At 42.7% G+C, this 19,846-nt stretch overlaps 1 protein-coding gene across 4 annotated transcripts in view; it reads left to right on the top strand.

The window, feature by feature from the left end:
• ip6k1 (inositol hexakisphosphate kinase 1) overlaps positions 1-11,898 on the top strand; it is a 109,796-nt gene extending 97,898 nt beyond the window's left edge. For all 4 annotated transcript variants that reach the window (XM_072280729.1, XM_072280731.1, XM_072280730.1 and 1 more), the window contains one exon: positions 7,073-11,898. In XM_072280729.1, the coding sequence (XP_072136830.1) occupies positions 7,073-7,579 (507 nt within the window). In that variant the 3' untranslated portion in view covers positions 7,580-11,898. The remainder of the gene's footprint in view (positions 1-7,072) is intronic.
• Positions 11,899-19,846: the final 7,948 nt, after the last annotated feature.

The following is a 19,846-nucleotide window of genomic DNA, read 5'->3' as shown; positions in this document are numbered from 1 at the left end:
CAGCAATCTCCTCCCTCACCTCCCACAGTCGCCTGGGGTATATCTCAACCAGTCCCGGTGACTTATCCAACTTGACACTTTCCAAAAACTTCAGCACATCCTCTTTCTTAATGTCTATATGCTCAAGCTTTTCAATCCGCTGTAAGTCATCTCTACAATTGCTAAGATCCTTTTTTGTAGTGAATACTGAAGCAAAGTATTCATTAAGTACCTCTGCTATCTCCTCCAGTTCCATACACACTTTTCCACTGTCACATTTGATTGGTCCTATTCTCTCGCGTCTTATCCTCTTGTTCTTAACATACTTGTAGAATGCCTTGGGGTTTTCCTTAATCCTGTCCACCAAGGCCTTCTCATGGCCCCTTCGGGCTCTCCTAATTTCATTCTTAAACTCCTAACTGCTAGCCTTATAATCTTCTAGATCTCTATCATTACCTAGCTTTTTGAACCTTTCGTAAGCTCTTCTTTTCTCTTGACTAGATTTACAACAGTCTTTGTACACCACGGTTCCTGTACCCTATCATCCTTACCCTGTCTCATTGGAATGAACCTATGCAGAACTCCACACAAATATCCCCTGAACATTTGCCACATACCTTCCGTACATTTCCCTGAGAACATCTGTTCCCAATTTATCCTTCCAAGTTTCTGCCTGATAACCTCAAATTTCCCCTTACTCCAATTAAACGTTTTCCTAATTCGTCTGTTCCTATCCCTCTCCAATTCTATGAAAGTATTTCATTTCTTTGGCACTGAACAATAACAGGTGTGGTCTCACCAAGGCACTGTGTAATTGTCGGAAGGTATTTTTACTGTCATCCTCAAATCCTTTTGCAATAATGGCCAATATATAATTTGTCTTCTGTATTACTTGATGTAACTTAGATTTCAGTAATTTACGTACAAGAGCATCCACTCTATCTCCCTGAATGTCAACTCTTAGACATGTAAACATGACTCAGTAGTTCTGTATTTTTCTGCCAATGATGACTTCACTTTTCCACATTGTTTTCACCTGCTATGTTGTTGCCAAGGATTCAACCCATCTATTCCCCTCAAAGCCTCTTTGCATCCTTATCACTCTGACCTCATTTAGTTTTGTGCCATCAGTAACCCCGGGAATGTTTTATTTGTTGCCCTCTGCCAAATTATTGATATCAGTGGTTGGGACCCAAGCACCAATCCCTATCCAAAGCTGTACCATCCTGCATGTTCTTGTTTGTTTCTCTTTTCTTTCTGTTAACAATTTTCAATCTGTGCTAAAATAATTGCCCTCAATTCCATATGCTGTAATGTCATTCACCAAGCTATAAATATAGGATCTTAGAGAAATTTTGTGAAGGTACAAAGCCACTACATCAGGTGATTTCCATTAAGAATATAGAAAAGTACAGCACAGAAACAGGCTATTTAGCCCATGATATCTGGTGACCATGATGCCAAATTAAATTAATTGCATCTACTTGCACATGATCCATATCCCTCTAAGACCTGCCTCTTCATGTGTCTGTCTATGTGCCTCTTAAATGTCACTATTGTATGAGTGTCCATCACCATCCTTAGCACTGCATTCCAGACATCTGCCGTCTCAGAGTCGAAATAAAACTTGCCTCATACCTTACTTTATTTAAGCTTTCCCCTCTTACTTTAAACTTATGTCCTCTAGCATTTGACATTTCCATGTACCCAGTGAGTGTGAATTTTATACTCAAACCCATCCAATGAAGGCGAGCCTCTCATTTTATAATCTTCGATCAGGAATCCTCTCAGACTCTGACATTCCAGAGAAAACTATCCAAGTTTCTCTAACCTCTCCTTAAGCTAGGCCACATCTTGGGGAACCTGTTCTTCACCTTCTCCAAAGTCTGGATATCTTTTCTGTAATACGGCAACCAGAACAGTGCACAATACTACGAATTTGGCTGAACCATATTTTTATACAGCTCCAACATGACTTCCTGACTTTTATAACTTATACCCCATCCAATGAAGGTAAGCGTGCTGTATGCCTTTACCATCCTATCTACTGTTGCTACTTTCATGGCGCATAGACTTGCACCCCAAGATTGCTCTGTACTCCTAAAGGTCCTGCTGTTTACTGTATACGTCCCCTTAACATCTGACCTCCCACAGTGCATTCCCTTATATTTATCTGGTTTAAACTCTGTCTGTCATTTCTCCACCTACAGACCTGTTACATTCTTTGACAACCTTTATAATCAACAACTCCTCCAATTTTCCTTCATCTAATCTGCTAATTTCATCTCTGAAGAACTCAATAGATTGTTCAAACCTGATTTCATTTAAGTCAATGTTGACTCTGAGTCACTTCTATCTTTTCTAATTATATCTGTTCTTTATCATCAATTACAGCATTTTCTCAGCTACCAATATCTGGTGAATATGTGGTAGTTCTCCATTTTCCCTGCTCTTTGTTCCTCAAATAGTCGGTCACTTTTACTATCCTCCAATCTGCCAGAAAGAGCAACTTGTTATTTGAATGAAAATTGCAGCGTGCTGCTGTGCAGAGGGACTTTGGAGTGCTTGTGCATAAATCACAAAAGTTTGGTTTGCAGGTGCAGCAAGCTATGAGGAAAGCAAATGGATTGTTGGCCTTCATTGCTAGGGGGATTGAATTTAAGAGCAGGGAGGTTATGCTGCAACTGTACAGGGTACTGGTGAGGCCACACCTGGAGAACTGCATGCAGTTCTGGTTTCCTTGAGGAAGGGTATACTGGCTTTGGGGGCAGTGCAGATGAGGTTCACCAGGTTGATTCCAGAGATGAGGGGGTTAGATTATGAGGAGGGATTGAGTCGCCTGGGACTGTACTTGCTGGAATTCAGAAGAATGAGAGGAGATCTAATAGAAACATAAGATTATGAAAGGGATAGATAAGATAGAGGAAAGTTGTTTCCACTGGTAGGTGAGATTAGAACTAGGGCACATGGCTTCAAGATTTGGAAGAGCAGATTTTGGATGGAGAGCAGGAGGAACTGCTTTTCTCAGAATGGTGAATCTGTGGAATTCTCTGCCCAATGAAGCAGTGGAGGCTACCTCACTAAATATATATAAGACAAGGTTACATAGATTTTTGCATAGGGGAATTAAGGGCTACGGGGAAAAGGCAGGTGGGTGGAGATGAGTCCTTGGCCAGATCAGCCATGAATGATAGAACAGGCTTGACGGACTAGATGGCCTACTCCTACTCTGCATGACCAGATGGCCTACTCATACTCCGATCATGTTTGCTGTTGTGTGCTGGGGCAGCAGGCTGAGGGTAGCAGACACCCAACAGAATCAACAAACTCATTCGTAAGGCCAGTGATGTTGTGGGGATGGAACTGGACTCTCTGACAGTGGTGTCTGAAAAGAGGATGCTGTCCAAGTTGCACACCATCTTGGACAATGTCTCCCATCGACTACATAATATACTGGCTGGGCACAGGAATACATTCAGCCAGAGACTCATTCCACCGAGATGCAACACAGAGCGTCATAGGAAGTCATTCCTGCCTGTGGCCATCAAACTTCACAACTCCTCCCTTGGAGGGTCAGACACCCTGAGCCAATAGGCTGGTCCTGGACTTATTTCCTGACATAATTTACATATTACTATTTAATTATTTATGGTTTTATTACTATTTAATTATGGTGCAACTGTAATGAAAATCAATTTCCCCCAGGATCAATAAAGTATGACTATGACTATTATTTCTTATGTTCTTATGAGAATCATTCTAGAATCGGTGCTGTATGAGGGTCTGGGAGGCTGTCATAGTTTGGGATGCTATGTTTAAAAACTGAGATTGTTCAGGCAACAGCTGGCATTGCGAGAAATTGGGCCCAATTTGCAACAAATATACATTGCTTTTAAGGCTTAAAGACAAAACAGTAAAAATATTCCAACCATGATTTAGAGTATTAAATCTTAAGGAAAAAGGTTATAAAATGATTGGAAGTCTCAGAATTCGATAACAGATAATCAATAATTTGATAAAGGAAGAGGATATGAGAATAAACTAGCAACAAACCAAAAACAGACTAAAAGCCCTCATGGGAATGTATGAAGGAAAAGATCATCAAGGTGAAATATGGGTTCTTATGCAAATGGGAAAATTTATAGCAGGGATATGTAAATAGCAGAGGAATTAAATACTTGTCTTCAGATAGGACACAAAAGTCCTGCCAGAACTGGAGTCCTGGAGAGTTGACAGTGCAGTACAAATGTGCAAGTGGTGTAGAAATCTGAAATAAAAACAGAAAATACTGAAACATTTAGCAGATGAGGTAGCATCTGCAGAGAGAGATATAGTTAATGTTTCCAGTGTGACCATTCTCATGAAGAGTCTTAGACCTGGAGCATCAACTATATTTCTCATATATGGATAAGAATGACTGCAATTGACAATATAATTAAACACCACTTATCCTACTCATTCCATCTGGAGTTTGTGGAAATGTATCTCTGCACAGCTGAGGTCCATGAAGAAAAAATCAAAGGGGACGTTTGACAGGCATTTTTGTTCTGTACCTGACCAGCCAGATTGTAGTTTGCATCCAATTCGGTAATTAATGCAGAAATGACACAGCTAAGAAAAAGTGTACAGTCTTTTAAGTGATAGCTACCTTCCACACTCACTAACACCTCTGTGTTATTGCCTCTGCCTTCACTGATATTCCAGCTACCTTACTTTGTCTGTCTGTCCTAATTTATACAGAATGATATTGCACAGGAAACCGTGTTTGAAAAATGGATCTGATTTATTATCACTGGCATGTGACGTGAAATTTGTTAACTTAGTAGCAGCAGTTCAATGCAATACATAACATAGAAGAAAAAATAAGTAATAAATAAGTAAATCTTGCTCAGTATACATTATGCAGAATACGTTTATTGAATAGATTAAAAATCGTGCAAAAAAAAAAAAAGCAGAAAAAAGTGAGGTTGAAGCTTTGGATACTATGTCCATTTAGGAATCGGATGGCAGAGGGGAAGAAGTTGTTCCTAAATCGCTGAGTGTGTGCCTTCAGGCTTCTGTACCTCCTTCAGTGAGAAAAGTGAGAAACAGTGAGAAAAGGGCATGCCCTGGGTGCTGGAGGTCCTTAATAATGGACACTGCTTTTCTGAGACAATGCTCCCTGAAGATATCCTGAGTAGGCTAGTGCCCAAGATGGAGCCGACTAAATTTACAACCCTCTGCAGCTTTCGGTCCTGTGCAGTAGCCCCCCCACCTCCATACCAGACAGTGATGCAGTCTGCTTCACGTTGCTCCATCATCCTCTGCCCATTGCAGACAAATACTTCCCTGAAATGTTCCCATTTGCAGCAAACCATTAAATTTGCTTCCACCTTTGTTTAAGGCATGTGTTCCAGATAATTCTAAGTTGCACAAAAATATTTTCCCCTCATGACAGCTGTGAATCTTCTGATAATTCAACACCCGTCAAGGCACAATACCCCTCTTAGTAACCACCCTGTTACTGCCCGTGTCTCTACCAAATCTTAACCTTTGAAATGACAGCAGTGGAGACCATTCAGCCCATTGTGCTTTTGCATCCAAAAATGGAGCAATTCCCATTATTTATACTTTTACTGCATAATTTTTTCAGTTCTTCATCTCATCCAAGTACCTTTTAGAGTGATTCAGGACTTCTGCTTCCATCATGTTTTCGGGTGGTTCGTCTCAGATCCATTCTTTGATTAAAATATTTCCTCAACTTCTTTTAATTTATCCACCAATTAATGTCTCCTAGTGGACACCCACTTTGCCAAAGTAAATACGTCTTTTTTGTTTCTCAGTCTCACACTCTTATAATTTTGTCCACCTCAATAAATCGCCTTTCCTCCAAACAGGCCTGGTGTAGTTTAACTTTCTTAATAACTATAACTCAACGTCCTTGGAAGTCTCCCCTGTGGCTACTTTAATGTTGTAACATCCTTTCTATAGTGCATTGACCAAAACTGCCGAGAGCTCCATCTGTGATTCAATTGGTGATTATTCTCACCTTTCTGTTGGATGTTCTTCCAAATGCTCCCTTAACCAGTCAATTTATTTATCCCACTACCTTAAATGATCTATGCACATTGAGTTTCTTTCTTTGCACTGGATAATATTCTTCTATTTATTGTTTATTCCTTTGTCGTGTTTGTCCTCCTCAATTGGTAATTTCATGGTTCTCTAGTTAGAACTCTTTTTGATACTTCCATGCCCACCTCACCAGTCTGTTACTTCCTGCTGCCAAGAATTTGCTTCCTCACTTTTAGCTATGTTCCCTATTTTGGTATTATCAGCAAATATTCAAATCGGTTATAAATACTAAAACCAATAAATACCCTTAACTTTTGTTTTCTTGTACTGAACCAATTTTTTTTTCTTTGACTTGCAGTTTTTCCTTGGATCCCATTCCTGATTAATCTAGCTTACAGATTTCATCAAATGCCTTGCTGAAGTCTATTTGCAAGGTGCAGGTCTCAGTTGATGGACTCCTTTCTCATACCAATTGTGGAATTGCTCATTAGCTCCAACTTGCCTAATGCCAAGGAGGACTGGAAAATGATTAGAGTTTCTGTCCTCCTTTGCACTGTCATTCAAAGGAAGATTTGGATTGCATCTGCTACTTGTGCAGTTACTGCCCTAAACATTTCCTTATATAAAGTGCTTGCTTCCTCACTCAGAAACCATTTCCTAACAATATCACTTAACCTTGTAAGAACAGAAAGAACTGGAATTATTTCAGTAGGTCAGGTCAAAACTCGTTCATTGTTATGCCTCTGAAATTACCCCAACTAATTATAATCACCAGAACTAACATTCTTCCCCACTCTTCTCCTTAAATCAGCAGAACTCCTAAAAATCATTGGAGTAAATTGTAATACTTTGCAGCTAATTTAGTTTTATGTTGTGAAATTTACAGCTGTGTATAATTTGCTGTCGTGGGAATTCACTCATCCTGGATGCAAATGTTAAAATCAAATGTAGGGTATTTCAAGTTGCCAATAGTTTGTGCTGATAATTGATCATCCTAAATGCCAAACTGAACAGTAATTTTTGTGTTTTTTTTTCCCCCCAGGTATATCAATTAGACTCAGGGCATTATGTGTGCAGGAACAAGTACTATGGTCGTAGCCTTTCCATTGAAGGGTTTGGGAATGCTCTGTATGAGTTCCTGCACAATGGCAGGTACCTGCGAAAAGACTTGTTTGATCCAATTCTGCAGAAACTTCGAAGTCTGAAAGGAGTTCTAGAGAAGCAGGCTTCTTATCGCTTCTACTCCAGCTCCTTACTGATTATCTATGATGGAAAGGAAGAGAAGCTGGAAACGCAGCAGAACTCTGCAGAGGTACTGAGCCAGGACAACATCCAGGAAGACAGCAGCTCCTTGCCATCTTCATCTTTCTCCTTGACCAGTACTGGCAACCTGCCCAAAATCGATGTGAGGATGATAGACTTTGCCCACAGTACATACAAGGGGTTCCGGGATGACCAAACTGTGCATGACGGCCCAGACCGAGGCTACATCTTTGGACTAGAGAATCTCATTAATATTCTAGAAAGGATTCAGCTTCAGAATCAGTAGCATATTCGATATCTTTCCTATTTCTTTATCTTTTACTCTGGGGAGGGGTGTGTCCTTCCCTCTTAAGCACACTTTGCTCATCATAGCGATGAAATAACATCGCAGAAAAAAAAAACAACTCCTGTCAATTTCTGGCAGGTTATTAGACAAAAAAAGGAGTTTGTTGTTTGAGCTGTTTGTTATACCCCAGTGTATAAATAAAATTGTTATATAGTGGTGTGAAGCAGCACTGCCTGTATTGACACTAGTGCAAGGGAGCAATGACATCGCCGAGTCCTGCAGTAGGGTTGCCTTGTGTGAGGGTGGCCACTCAGTACCAAAGTAGCAAGCAGGCCAGGTAATTCCTGTACAGTTCCCAAAGACTGAGGCTGCATGAATAGCTGTATATTTGTAAATGCTGGGACAAATTTCCTCATTTACGACCACCTGAATGTGAGAAAAGAACTCCATAATCTAGCACTCAGGTTCTTTAGCTGACAGGTGTGCGGGTTTGTTTCGTCTTTTACTTTTCCCTTGAATATATTATTCCCTTCTGTACCTTGCCAGGGGTTAATGTTTAATTTGCCTGTAATTTAATGCATAGAGCCTGTGGCTCACCTGCTTTTTCGAAGACGTTGCATGTTCTTCAGAAGACATCAGAGTAGCGTTCCAAGAGTTGGATCACGGACCAACATCATTTTACTGCAAAGGACTGTTTGTGTCACAATGTCAGAGCTTTACAGTGGTTATATAAATGTTCTAATGCAAGAGATTTTTGCTGACTGGCACAAACTTGTCAATACTGGTTACGTAAACAGACAAAAATGAACTCAATTCTGTTGCAGGTTTCCTGTGAATGGTACTGGGTGTGGTATAAATGTAGATATACTTACCATTGTTCATTACCACATGGAATTGACTTTCACCTGTTATTTGTGTAACTGTATTTATACATCTTGATGTTATAGAGGAGACATTTAGTCATTTGACAGAAAGCACATTGCCCTGTACCTTAATATAAAGCACTTATCTTGTCATCCTTTTGTTTAGAGTATGTTTATTTTATACATCTTTGTGTACATATATTTCCAATATTTAATGAGTTGCAACAAATTTTGCTGTGTAATTTTTAAGACTGCTGTTATTGCTATATTATCCTAGATCTTTATTTTTGTCCTTGTACATGTTTCAGAGTCTAGATCATGCCTTGCAGAATGCTGTCTATCCCCTTGCTGTGGCATATGCAAGAAAGTTGAGAGTGGGAGAGTGACAGTGGCTTGTTCCAGAATGAGGCATGGATTGGCTCAGCTCAATGTATAGCTCAGATTTGCTTCAATATTAAAGCCCTGATGACTGACAGCTAAGCACACTGCCCAAGTAGCTGAGGTGGGAGAGCATATTGTGAAACAAGTGTGATGAAGATGGATAATTGCCTGCTTAAATTCTAAGCCGGTGAGTGTTTTGCCCTGAGTCCAGGGCAGGTTCAGACCTGTTTAAAATGTCTGTTGTACTCAATATCATTGTGTTTTGGATCTGCCTGCTTAGCTCTTTCCCATCATTGGGCTACTTCATGTCACCAAAGGGAAAGCTATATTAATTTCACAATCTTATTTCTTGGGTTGCTTGTGACCAACGTTTTACTGCAAACTTCTGAGGCTCTGCCATTTGCTCGGGTTTGATAGGTTTCTACCTACAACCAATCTCATTGTAGGGTTATATTCTGTGATAGGGACTGAATTATCCCTTTGTATGGAGCGCAAGGATAATAGAACAGGTATGGATGAGTCTGCACCATTTGCTAGGGAGAGCTATGGACAGTTCTAAACAGTTCACACATTTTTGCTGACCTGTTTTACCTGATTTGAGCAGGTGATTCCTCTGGTGAATTCAGTAACTATAAGTTGGTCTCTTATGCTTGTGGTTAGAATGGAGCATGAGCCATGGACCATTATGTTGTAGATAACAACATGAAATATTAGCTTGAGTGTTTTACATCCTTGTACTTTGCCCTATAGACAGATTAGATGGTTTCCCATATTTTGCAAGCACATAATCAAAAGATTTGTCCTTTTGATGTTCAATAGAGAACATACTCCCCAGATTCTGAGATGTCTTTGAAGGCTCCTCAGCAACTCAAACATGAATTTCAGTTTGTATTGAATGTTGACTCATAGATCCACTGGCCAAGGGCCTGAGTAGTTTGTCTTTCCTTGTGCCTGCCCCATATCAGAGTTTGTACTTTCCACAGGAATTAACACTCAGGAGCATTTACTGTCATTATTGTAGTGCCTAGGTCAATTTGATAGAGCTGACAGAAAAGGCATGGTGACCCAATTTCAGGGAAAATGACACCGTCTCACCTCAGTGGAGCCTCAAATGAAGCAAGGAATAAAGGAAACTTAATTCACTGCCCTCAAAATGTGTAACCCACTGCATTCAGCAGCAACACCGTATTCAGCACTGAGAAGAAAAAACACCCCTCTTACCTGTTTGGGATCTTTGTATGTGGTGATATGCTGGAAACTGTTTTGAAGTTAGGACTGAGCACTGATGCAGAGGGCTCAATTCATTGAGGCGCAGGAAACCAAGGATCAAAAAGCTGGAAATCGGTGATAAACTGGAGGGCATGGAAAAGAGCAAAGGTCCTTGAGTAGGCTACTGGTGATTTCTAAAACCTAGTACTGCTTTTCCAGTATATTTTACTTTCAGGTGTAACTGGATGTGTCTGGGCCAGTGCAGCCACCAGAAGTTTGGTAATATTTGAGGCATCTTTGGGTTGTCTTTAGAAGCAGCTGCTGGTTGCTAATTGGCTGATAATTGGGACTCTTTTATTGTGCAGCATAGGAGAAGACAGGCACAACTTATTGGTAAGGTCATAATGCTAAGTTGCTACTTTGACCTGCTTTAGGAAAAATTACATTGTGTTATTAAAATAGTGTTGCAATCCTCGGTACAGTTAGCACACAGACAACAATACATTGGTTCAGAAGCCTTACACAAATCTATATCTGGCAGGTGGATTTGAACAGGCCTGGAACCAAGTCATAGGCAGTGAATGAAATATGTTGGAATAGTTTAGCTTGTATGTTAGTTTAAATCATTTCTTTAAAAGAATTGCAAGTAAGCTGGAAGTGTTTGGCTTCTGAGCTGTGCCCACCTCTCTGATTTAGAAGCCATGTGTTATAGAAGGGAAAGCACGCAAGTGTTAACGTGGCATTGTACTCTACCAGAGCATGACGTATGAAATCCCCATCACCCCACAACCATCTTAAAAAAAAAATAAATTTTTCTTATCAGCTATTCTCTCAAGGAGGAAATGAAGTGTAGAAATACAATACAATAAGGCTTGATTTTGGAACAGTGTTGTGGAAAGCTGCCCTTTCTCATCCTGGAACGTTAAATATAGTTGTTCCAATTGCCAAAGAAGATCTGGTTATTTCAAGATTTGTAAGTGCCAGAGTTGATGTTTTGTGTGTCAGTGTGTGTGTGTATGTACCTAGCTGTAAGGTCTTTTGAGGCTTGCAGATGTAATCATTGTGACAGTGCAGCCCAATCCAGGTATTCTGTCCAACTCAGTTAGGTTTCTCAGACTTGGGTTTGTTTTCAGTTATTTCAAGCAAAAGTGACAAATGTAGAGAATCGAAGAGGTGGGAAGCACTGGTAGAATTTTGGGGTGCCTGGTTATTAATCATTTCCAAACCAGGTGGGTTTCAAAGTGCACTCAACTATTACTTGAAAGCTGATGTTTTCCCCCCGGACTCTGCTGTCAAATGCATTTTCTCAATCAGTATGAAATGCACCTTTTGTGACATTGCAAAAGGTAACTTTCTCTTAATATTCACTGTTGTCCCTGGAGACTGACATTTAAATCACTGCACTGAGAAAAGGTGGGGCAAGCTGTAATATCTTTCCCTTTTTCTTTACCCAACTAAAACCTGAACCTGCCTAACAAGAAGGGATGCTGTTTTAATGTAATGCTCGCTATCGGTAGGTGGGAAAGACAAGGTTCAAAACATTATTCTTGTCCCATAAAGTTGCTAAAGTTAAACAGGCTTCTGAAAGTCATGCTAAAACATTTGTTGATGTAGGGACATGTTAATATTCTGCAACCCAAGGTAAAACTCCTTGATGCCAGCAAGGTATGGGATTTGTTTTATAACATGTCTAATTTATTCAGTGTTTCTCTGGTTTATTTCATTGTGTTTCTGTTGCGCGTCTATATCTTTAACGCTAATAAGCTATCTTCAGGAATCCTTGGGCATGAGCATACTGTATTCCTGTGATCTGTGTTTGATAGTATTACCTCCAAGTTGTCACTGATGAAATAAATACATTTAGGAGTCATATAATTCTGCTTGATCTTTCATTGGTTATTTTGTCCGGTAGACAGATAATTCCAGGAAAACACGGGTAATATATAGGTTCTGGCTAACAAATAACAAGTAATGTATGTGCAGCAAAAGCAATGTAATGACCATTTTAACATGGAATATAGCTTGATAGTGATGAGGAAGGACAGGAGATTAGGTAAACTCTTCTACACAGTCATTGAAACTAGTGATGTTCCATAGGTAGTTAGGAATGGGGTGTTGAGTGAGGAGGCTGCTGGTCTCTAGGTTCCAGTTGGGCCTAACCCTGGTATCACTGAGTTTCTAATCTTTCAGTGTTAAAGTACATTCACCTACACAATGTCAGTCCTGCCATTTTCACTTTATAAGAGTGGGAATTTCCTTGAGATATACAGTACTGTGCGAAAGCTTCAGGCACATATACAGTATATAGCCAGGGTGCTAATACTTCTGCATAGTACTGTAGTAATTGTATGTATTGCACTGTATTACTGCCACAAAAAAAATTTCATGATATAAGTGAGTGATTTTTTTTCTTAAACATAGGAGCAGAAATTGGGCCATTTGGCCCATCAAGTCTGCTCCACCATTCAATCAAGGCTGATCCTTTTCTCTCCCCCCCCCCACAGCCCCATTCCCCAGCCTTCTCCCCATAACCTTTGATGCCATGTCCAATGAAGAACCTATCAAGCTCTGCCTTAAATACACCCAACGACCTGGCCTCCACACCTGTCTGTAGTAATAAATTCCACAATGTCACCACCCTCTGGCTAAAGAAATTTTTCTGTATATTTGTCACTCCTCTATTCTGAGACTGTGCCTTCTTGTGCTAGACTCTCCCACCATGGGAAACATCCTTTCCACATCTACTCTGTCTAGGCCTTTCAACATTCAAAAGGTTTCAATGTGATTCTTCCCTCATCCTTCTAAATTCCAGTGAGTACAGACCCAGAGCCATCAATATTCCTTGTTTGATAACCCTTTCATTCCTGGAATCATCCTTGTGAACCTCCTCTGGACCCTCTCCAATGCCAGCACATCTTTCCTTAAATGAGGAACTCAAAACTACACAGTACTCAAGGTAAGGCCTCACCAGTGCCTTATACACCCTCAGCATCACAACCCTGCTCTTGTATTCTAGACCTCTTGAAATGAATGCTCACTGCATTTGAATTCCACACCACTGACTCCACCAGCAAGTTAACTTTTAGGGTATTCTGCACAGACTCCCAAGTCCCCTTTGCATCTCAGATTTTTGGATTTTCTCCCCACTTAGAAATAGTCCGCACATTTATTTCTACTACAAAAGTGCATGACCATGCATTTTCCAACATTGTATTTCATTTGCCACTTTCTTGCCCATTCTCCTAATCTGTCCAAGTCCTTCTACAGCTTATCTGTTTCCTTAACACTACCTGCCCCTTCACCAATCTTTGTATCATCTGATACTTGGCAACAAAGCCATCTTTTCCATCATCTGAATCATTGATATACAGCATAAAAAGAAGTGGTCCCAATCCCTGCAGAACACCAGTAGTCACTGGCAGCCAACCAGAAAAGGATCATTTTGTTCCCACTCGCTGCCTCTTACCAATCAGCCAATGCTCTAACCATGCCAGTAACTTTCCTGGAATGTCATGGGCTGTTAACTTGACAAGCAGCCTCATGTGAGGCAGCTTGTTAAAAGCTGTCTGAAAGTCCAAATATACAACATTCACTGCATCATCCCCTTTATCGATCCTATGTGTAATCTCAAGGGATTCCAACAGGTTTGTCAGGCAAGATTTTTCCTAATGGAAACCATGATGTCCTATCTTGTCCTGTGTCACTAAGTACTCTGTAACCTCATCCTTAACATTGACTCCAACATCTTCCCAACAACTGAGGTCAGGCTAACTGGTCTATAATTTCCTTTCTGCTGCCTTTCTCCTTTCATAAAGTGTGGAGTGACATTCAGAATTTTCTAGTCCTCTGGCACCATGTCAAAGTCCAATGATTTTTGAGAGATCATTACTAATGCCTCCACAATCTCTACCGCTATATCTTTTAGAACCCTAGGGTGCAGTTCATCTGGCCTTGGGTCTTTCAGCTTTCACCCTCTCCCATGTAATAGTAGCTGAACTCACTTCTCTTCCCTCACACCCTTCAACATCTGACACACTGCTAGTGTCTTCCACAGTGAAAACTGATGCAAAATACTCATTTAGTTTATCTGCCATCTCGTTGTACCTCCCCCCCCCATTATTTCTCTGGACTCATTTTCTAGCAGTCCTATATCCATTCTCATCTCTTATTTTGCATAGTTGAAAAAAGCTTTTACTGTCCACTTTGTAGTTTGCAAAATTTTCCTCCTTTTCCCTTCTAATGATTCTTTTAGTTACTCTAAAAGCTTTCTAATCCCCTGTCTTCCCACTAATTTTTGCTTTGTTGTATGCCTTCTCTTTTGCTTTTACATTAGCTTTGACTTCCTTTGTCAGCCATGGTGTACTATTTTGCCACGAGTTTTTTTTTGGAATGCAGCTATCCTACACCTTCCCTATTTTTCCTAGAAACTCGTGCTATTGCTGCTCTGCTGTCATCCCTGCCAGCATCCTCTTCCAATTTATTTTGGCCATCTCCTCTCTCATACCGTTGTAATTTACTTTAATACTGCTACATTAGACTTTCTCCCTATCAAATTTCAGGTTGAACTCAATCATATTGTGATCACTGGGTCATAAGGGCTCTTTTACCATAAGCTCCCTAATCACCTCCAGTTCATTACAATCCAGTATAAATGATCCCCTAGTAGGCTCAATGACAAACTGCTCTAAAAAGCCGTCTCACAGGCATTCAACAAACTCTCTCTCTTGATTCATTTCCAATCGACCTGCATGTTGAAATCTCCCATGGCTATCTGACATTGCCCTTTTGACACATCTTTTCTATTTCCTGTTGTAATCTGTGGTCCACATCCCAGCCACTGTTGGGAGGCCTGTATATAACTGCCATCAACGTCCTTTTACCCTTGCAGTTTCTTAACTCAACCAACAAGGATTCAACATCTTCCAATCCTACGTTACATCCTTCTACTGATTTGTTGCCATTCTTTACCAGCAGAGATAAATTTGGTTCCTATATGGCTCTCTATTGTGGACTGAGAGTGGACATGGTTGGGAAAAGGGAGTGGGAAGCAACAGAAACATTCTGTAATGATCAATAAACCAATTGTTTGGAATCAAATTATTTTGCTCTGTGTATCTGCTAGCTTGCCACCCCTCACCCTTGGCACTCCTCTGCCACCTGTTCCATACCCCTCCCGCGGCACTCCAGCCACACCATTTAAAACTTCCTTTGCTCCCACCAGATTTACAAACTAGCTGCCCGCTCCATGTTGACGAGTACAAGGATCGGAAGATCGCCCGCCTACAGGCCACCAAACCTGCTGATTCTGGTAGACTGCGATCCCTGATGCTGACCTCAACGCCTCTAACAATCCAGAGGAGAATCAAAACCCGGACTCCACCGCCATCAATGCACAATTCCCCCCCCCCCTCTCCCCTCCACCCCTTCTCCGCGCCCCTCCCTCTCTCTCCCCCCTTTCTTGTGCCCCCGACAGCTGCTTGGTCTTGGAGTCTCCATCTTCCTCTCGCTCCGCTATCCTTGACACTCCAAGCCTACCTTCTCCTCAGACACGACCAACCCTTCTCCCCTCCGATCCCAGCTCTCATCCATGCCGGGTCTTCACCATTCCCTCTGAGGCAGAACATTCTGACCTCAATAAGGGGTCACCTTTGTCCCCCTGCGCCCACACCTCAGTGAGTTCCGCGCCCGCTACGACGCTGAGCTCTTCAAACACCACCTCAGTCTCCGAGCCTATTTCTTTGGCAAGGACTCCCCCACTCCGCACCGATGGCCCCTTCTCCCGTTTTCAACCGTTCTCTTCCTGGACTCCACCTTGGTCTTCCGTCTGCTCTGGACCTTTTCATTGCCAATTGCCGACGGGACATTAATCGTCTAGACTTTAACACTCCTCTCTCCTAATCCAACCTCACTCCTTCCAAACGCTCTGCTCTTCACTCCCTCCGCACGAATCCTAACCTCACCATTAAACCTGCGGACAAGGAAGGTGCTGTAGTAGTCTGACGAACTGACCTCTACCTTGCTGAGGCCCAGCGACATCTCTCAGACACTTCCTCTTACTTACCCCTCGAACAGGACCCCACAAGGAACACCAGGCCATTGTCTCCCACACCATCACCAACCTTATTGACTCAGGATCACCCATCCACTGCCACCAACCTCATAGCTCTCGCACCCGGCACCTGTTTCTCCCTCCTGCCCAAGATCCACAAACCTGCTTCTCCGGGTAGACCCATTGTTTCGGCTTGTTCCTGTCCCACTAAACTCGTATCTGCATACCTCAGCCCTAGTTCAGTCCCTTCCTACGCTTCACACGCTCTTAATCTTTTCAAGGATCTCAAGCTCCCTGGCCCCTGTCATCTTATTTTTACTGTGAATGTCCAGCCCCTATACACCGCCAACCCCCAGCAGCAAGGCCTAAAATCTCTCCATTTTTTTTTTCTGGAAACCAGACCCAACCAGTTCCCCTCCACCACCATTTTCCTCCGCCGGGTGGAACCTATCCCGATTCTAAATAATTTCTCCTTTGGCTCCTCCCAATTCCTTCAAACAAAAGGGGTAGCCATAGGTACTCGCATGGGTCCCAGCTATGTCTGCTTGTATGTTGGCTACGTGGAACAGTCTATGTTCCAAGTCTACACTGGTGACTGTCCCGCACTTTTCCTACGCTTCATCGATGACTGCATTGGTGGCTTCCTGTAGATTAGGAGACCGCTTCACCAAGCCTCTACGCTCCGTCATCCAGAAAAAGCGGGCTCTCCCAGAGGCCACCCATTTTAATTCCACTGCTTTCTGCACCCAGGCTAAACTCGTGGACTTCATCCACTTTACCTCCCACTTCCACCCCGCCCTCAAATTTCACCTGGTCCATTTCCGACAACTCCCCTCCCTTTCTCGATCTCACTGTCTGGAGATAGCTTATCTACCGATATCTATTGCAAACCTACAGACTCTGTTACCTGGACTATACCTCGTCCCACCCTGCTACAGTACTTGTAAAAACGCCATCCCCTTCTCTCAATTCCTCCGTCTCCGCCGTATCTGCCCTCAGGATGAGGCTTTTCATTCTGGAACGAAGATATCCTTTTTTAAAAAAACAGAAAGGGGCTTCCCTTCCTCCACTATCAACCGCATCTCTTCCATTTCACACACGTCTGCTCTTACCCCATCCTCCCGCCACCCTACCAGAGATAGGGTTCTTCTTGTCCTCAGCTACCACCCTACTAGCTTCCAGATCCAGTACATAATTCTCTGAAACTTCCACCACCTCCAAAGGGATCCCACTACCAAGTACATCTTTCCCTCCCACCTCCCCAAACCCCCACTTTCCGCAGGGATCACTCCCGACGCGACTCCCTTGTCCATTCGCCCCTCCCACTGATCTCCCTTCCTGACACTTATCCTTGCAAGCGGAACAAGTGTTACACCTGTCCCTACACCTCCTCCCTTACTACCATTGAAAGCCCCAAATAGTCCTTCCAGGTGAGGCGACACTTCACCTGTGTCCTGTGCTCCCGGGGTGGCCTCCTGTAGATCGGGAGACCGCTTCACCGAGCCCCTACAAGCTAGAACAAGCGGGATCTCCCAGTGGCCAGCCATTTTAAGTCCACTTCCTATTCCCATTCTGATATGTCCATGCATGACTGCTTCCACTGTCAGAATAAGGCCACACTCAGGTTGGAGGGCCTTATATCAGCCTCCAATCTGATGGCAGGAACATCGATTTCTCAAACTTCTGGTAATGCCCCCAACACACCCCCTCTTCCCCCTCTCACCTCATCTCCTTGCCCGCCCATCACCTCCCTCTGGTGCCCCTTCCCCTTTTTCTTTCTCTCAATCAACCTCCAGCACTTTACTCATCCCTCCCCTTCCACAGTTCACCTATCAGCTGGTGGTTCTCTCTCCCCTCCCCCACCTGTTAAATCTACTCCTCAGCTTTTCTTTCTCCAGTCCTGCCGAAGGGTCTCGCCCAAAACGTTGACTGTTCACTCTTTTCCATAGATGCTGCCTGGCCTGCTGAGTTCCTCCAGCATGTTGTGTGTGTTTCTTGACAAGTACAGTACTCTACAAAAGTCTTGGGCACCCTCGCTATATAAATATGTCTAATACTTTTTCACAGTACTGTACTGTTTAAATTTTATGTCTAAATATTGTTTCCACTGGGTGAATTGTTTTCTTTCATTCCCGGCGAAGGATTGGAAATTTTCTTTCATGTTTTATTGGAGGTAAACAAGAGTAGTTCACAATTCCTAGGGAAATTGTACAAACAATAAAAAAGTAAATGAATACCTGTAATATGAACCGCAGCGTCCCCGAAAGCGAGTCCTCGGTCACAGAGCCGATCCAGGGCTGAGGTGAGCGAAGCCTTTCCAGAAGCCTAGTGGCTGTAGGCTATAACCACGGGGCCAGTTTAGCGCTGCAACGTGCTTTTCTCACATAGTAGTGAGTTGAACACAGGTTCAAATCGCTCAAATGGTAAGGGGAAAAAAAACAAAAACACGCTGAAAATGAACTGTAGAGTCCCGAAAGTGAGACCACGGCTGAGGCGAGTGAACCCGCCCGGGAGCCTGGTGGCTTCAGGGCAACACCTGCTCCCGAAGTTGGCGACGATGAACCAAGACTCCCGCTCCTCCCGCCCGACAGTAGTAGCGAGAAGAGAGGGAGTCGGGTCAAAACCAGACAGACTGTACTGAATACTGCTCTCATCCTCGAACATTTTAATCTTGCTCAGTGTGGAGTAATAGAGCCGACCAGGGGTTGGTCTGCCGTCAGGCCTTGATGCGGTACACACCCCCAGGGATGGCTACCCCAGCCGTACCTCCACTCCCGAGAGTCTAGTTCCCAAAAATGCCAGACTGTTTTGTCATTTCAAAGTACACCCTTGAAAGAAATTACAAACCACAGCGATCGCAATTCAGTAATATATCTACCAGATTATTGACTAGATGTTTACTGTTCGGATTACAGCAGATCTCACAATACTAAACAGATTTCTACATAACTAGCGCTGGAAGTACATACAACACTCTAAAACAGCGGTCCCCAACCACCGGGCCGCGAGGAAACGCTATGAGTCAGCTGCACCTTTCCTCATTCCCTGTCACGCACTGTTGAACATGAACATAGGGTTGCCAACTGTCCCGTATATTGGGCTAAATTGGTTTGTCCCGTATTTCCCCCGCTAATCGTGCCGAAATGGCGTGAAGCGAAGAAGCAATTGCCATTAACTTATATGGGAAAAATTTTTGAGTGTTCCCAGACCCCAAAAAATAACCTAACACATCATACCAAATAACACATAGAACCGAAAATAAATAACACTAACATATAGTAAAAGCAGGAATGATATGATAAATACACAGCCTAAAGTAGAAATAATGTATGTACAGTATGTTGTTGTTGTTCGTCCTTCGTAGTCGAAGATGACCATGGCTTCAAAGTCAAATGGGAGATTGGTGGCTGTGGATCCGGAGGTGACTGATGAGGCCCATGATGATGAGGATGTACAGTATAGTCGGGAGGATGAAGGCAAAACCGATTTGTGGGAAAAAAATCGGCACGTACGCGTATGCGCACGTCACGCATGCGCACACAGGTGCCCGCGCAAGGCTCCATGGTCATAGTAGTCTTTCCTGGGGTAACGTGTCCTGGGATTTGACTGCTACTTTTGTCCCTTATTTGGGAGTGAGAAAGATAGCAACCCTAACTGTAAAAGACATGTTGAGGTGAGTTTAACCCTACTTGAACAACCCCCCTCCTGTCGGCCGGTCCGCAAGAATATTGCCAATATTAAACCAGTCTGCGGTGCAAGAAAGGT

This window comes from Mobula birostris, chromosome 16 (genome assembly GCF_030028105.1).
Source record: "Mobula birostris isolate sMobBir1 chromosome 16, sMobBir1.hap1, whole genome shotgun sequence".
Taxonomy (NCBI): Eukaryota; Metazoa; Chordata; class Chondrichthyes; order Myliobatiformes; family Myliobatidae; genus Mobula; species Mobula birostris.
Note: the sequence above shows the minus strand (reverse complement) of the source record. Positions and strands in the feature narration are given on the sequence as shown.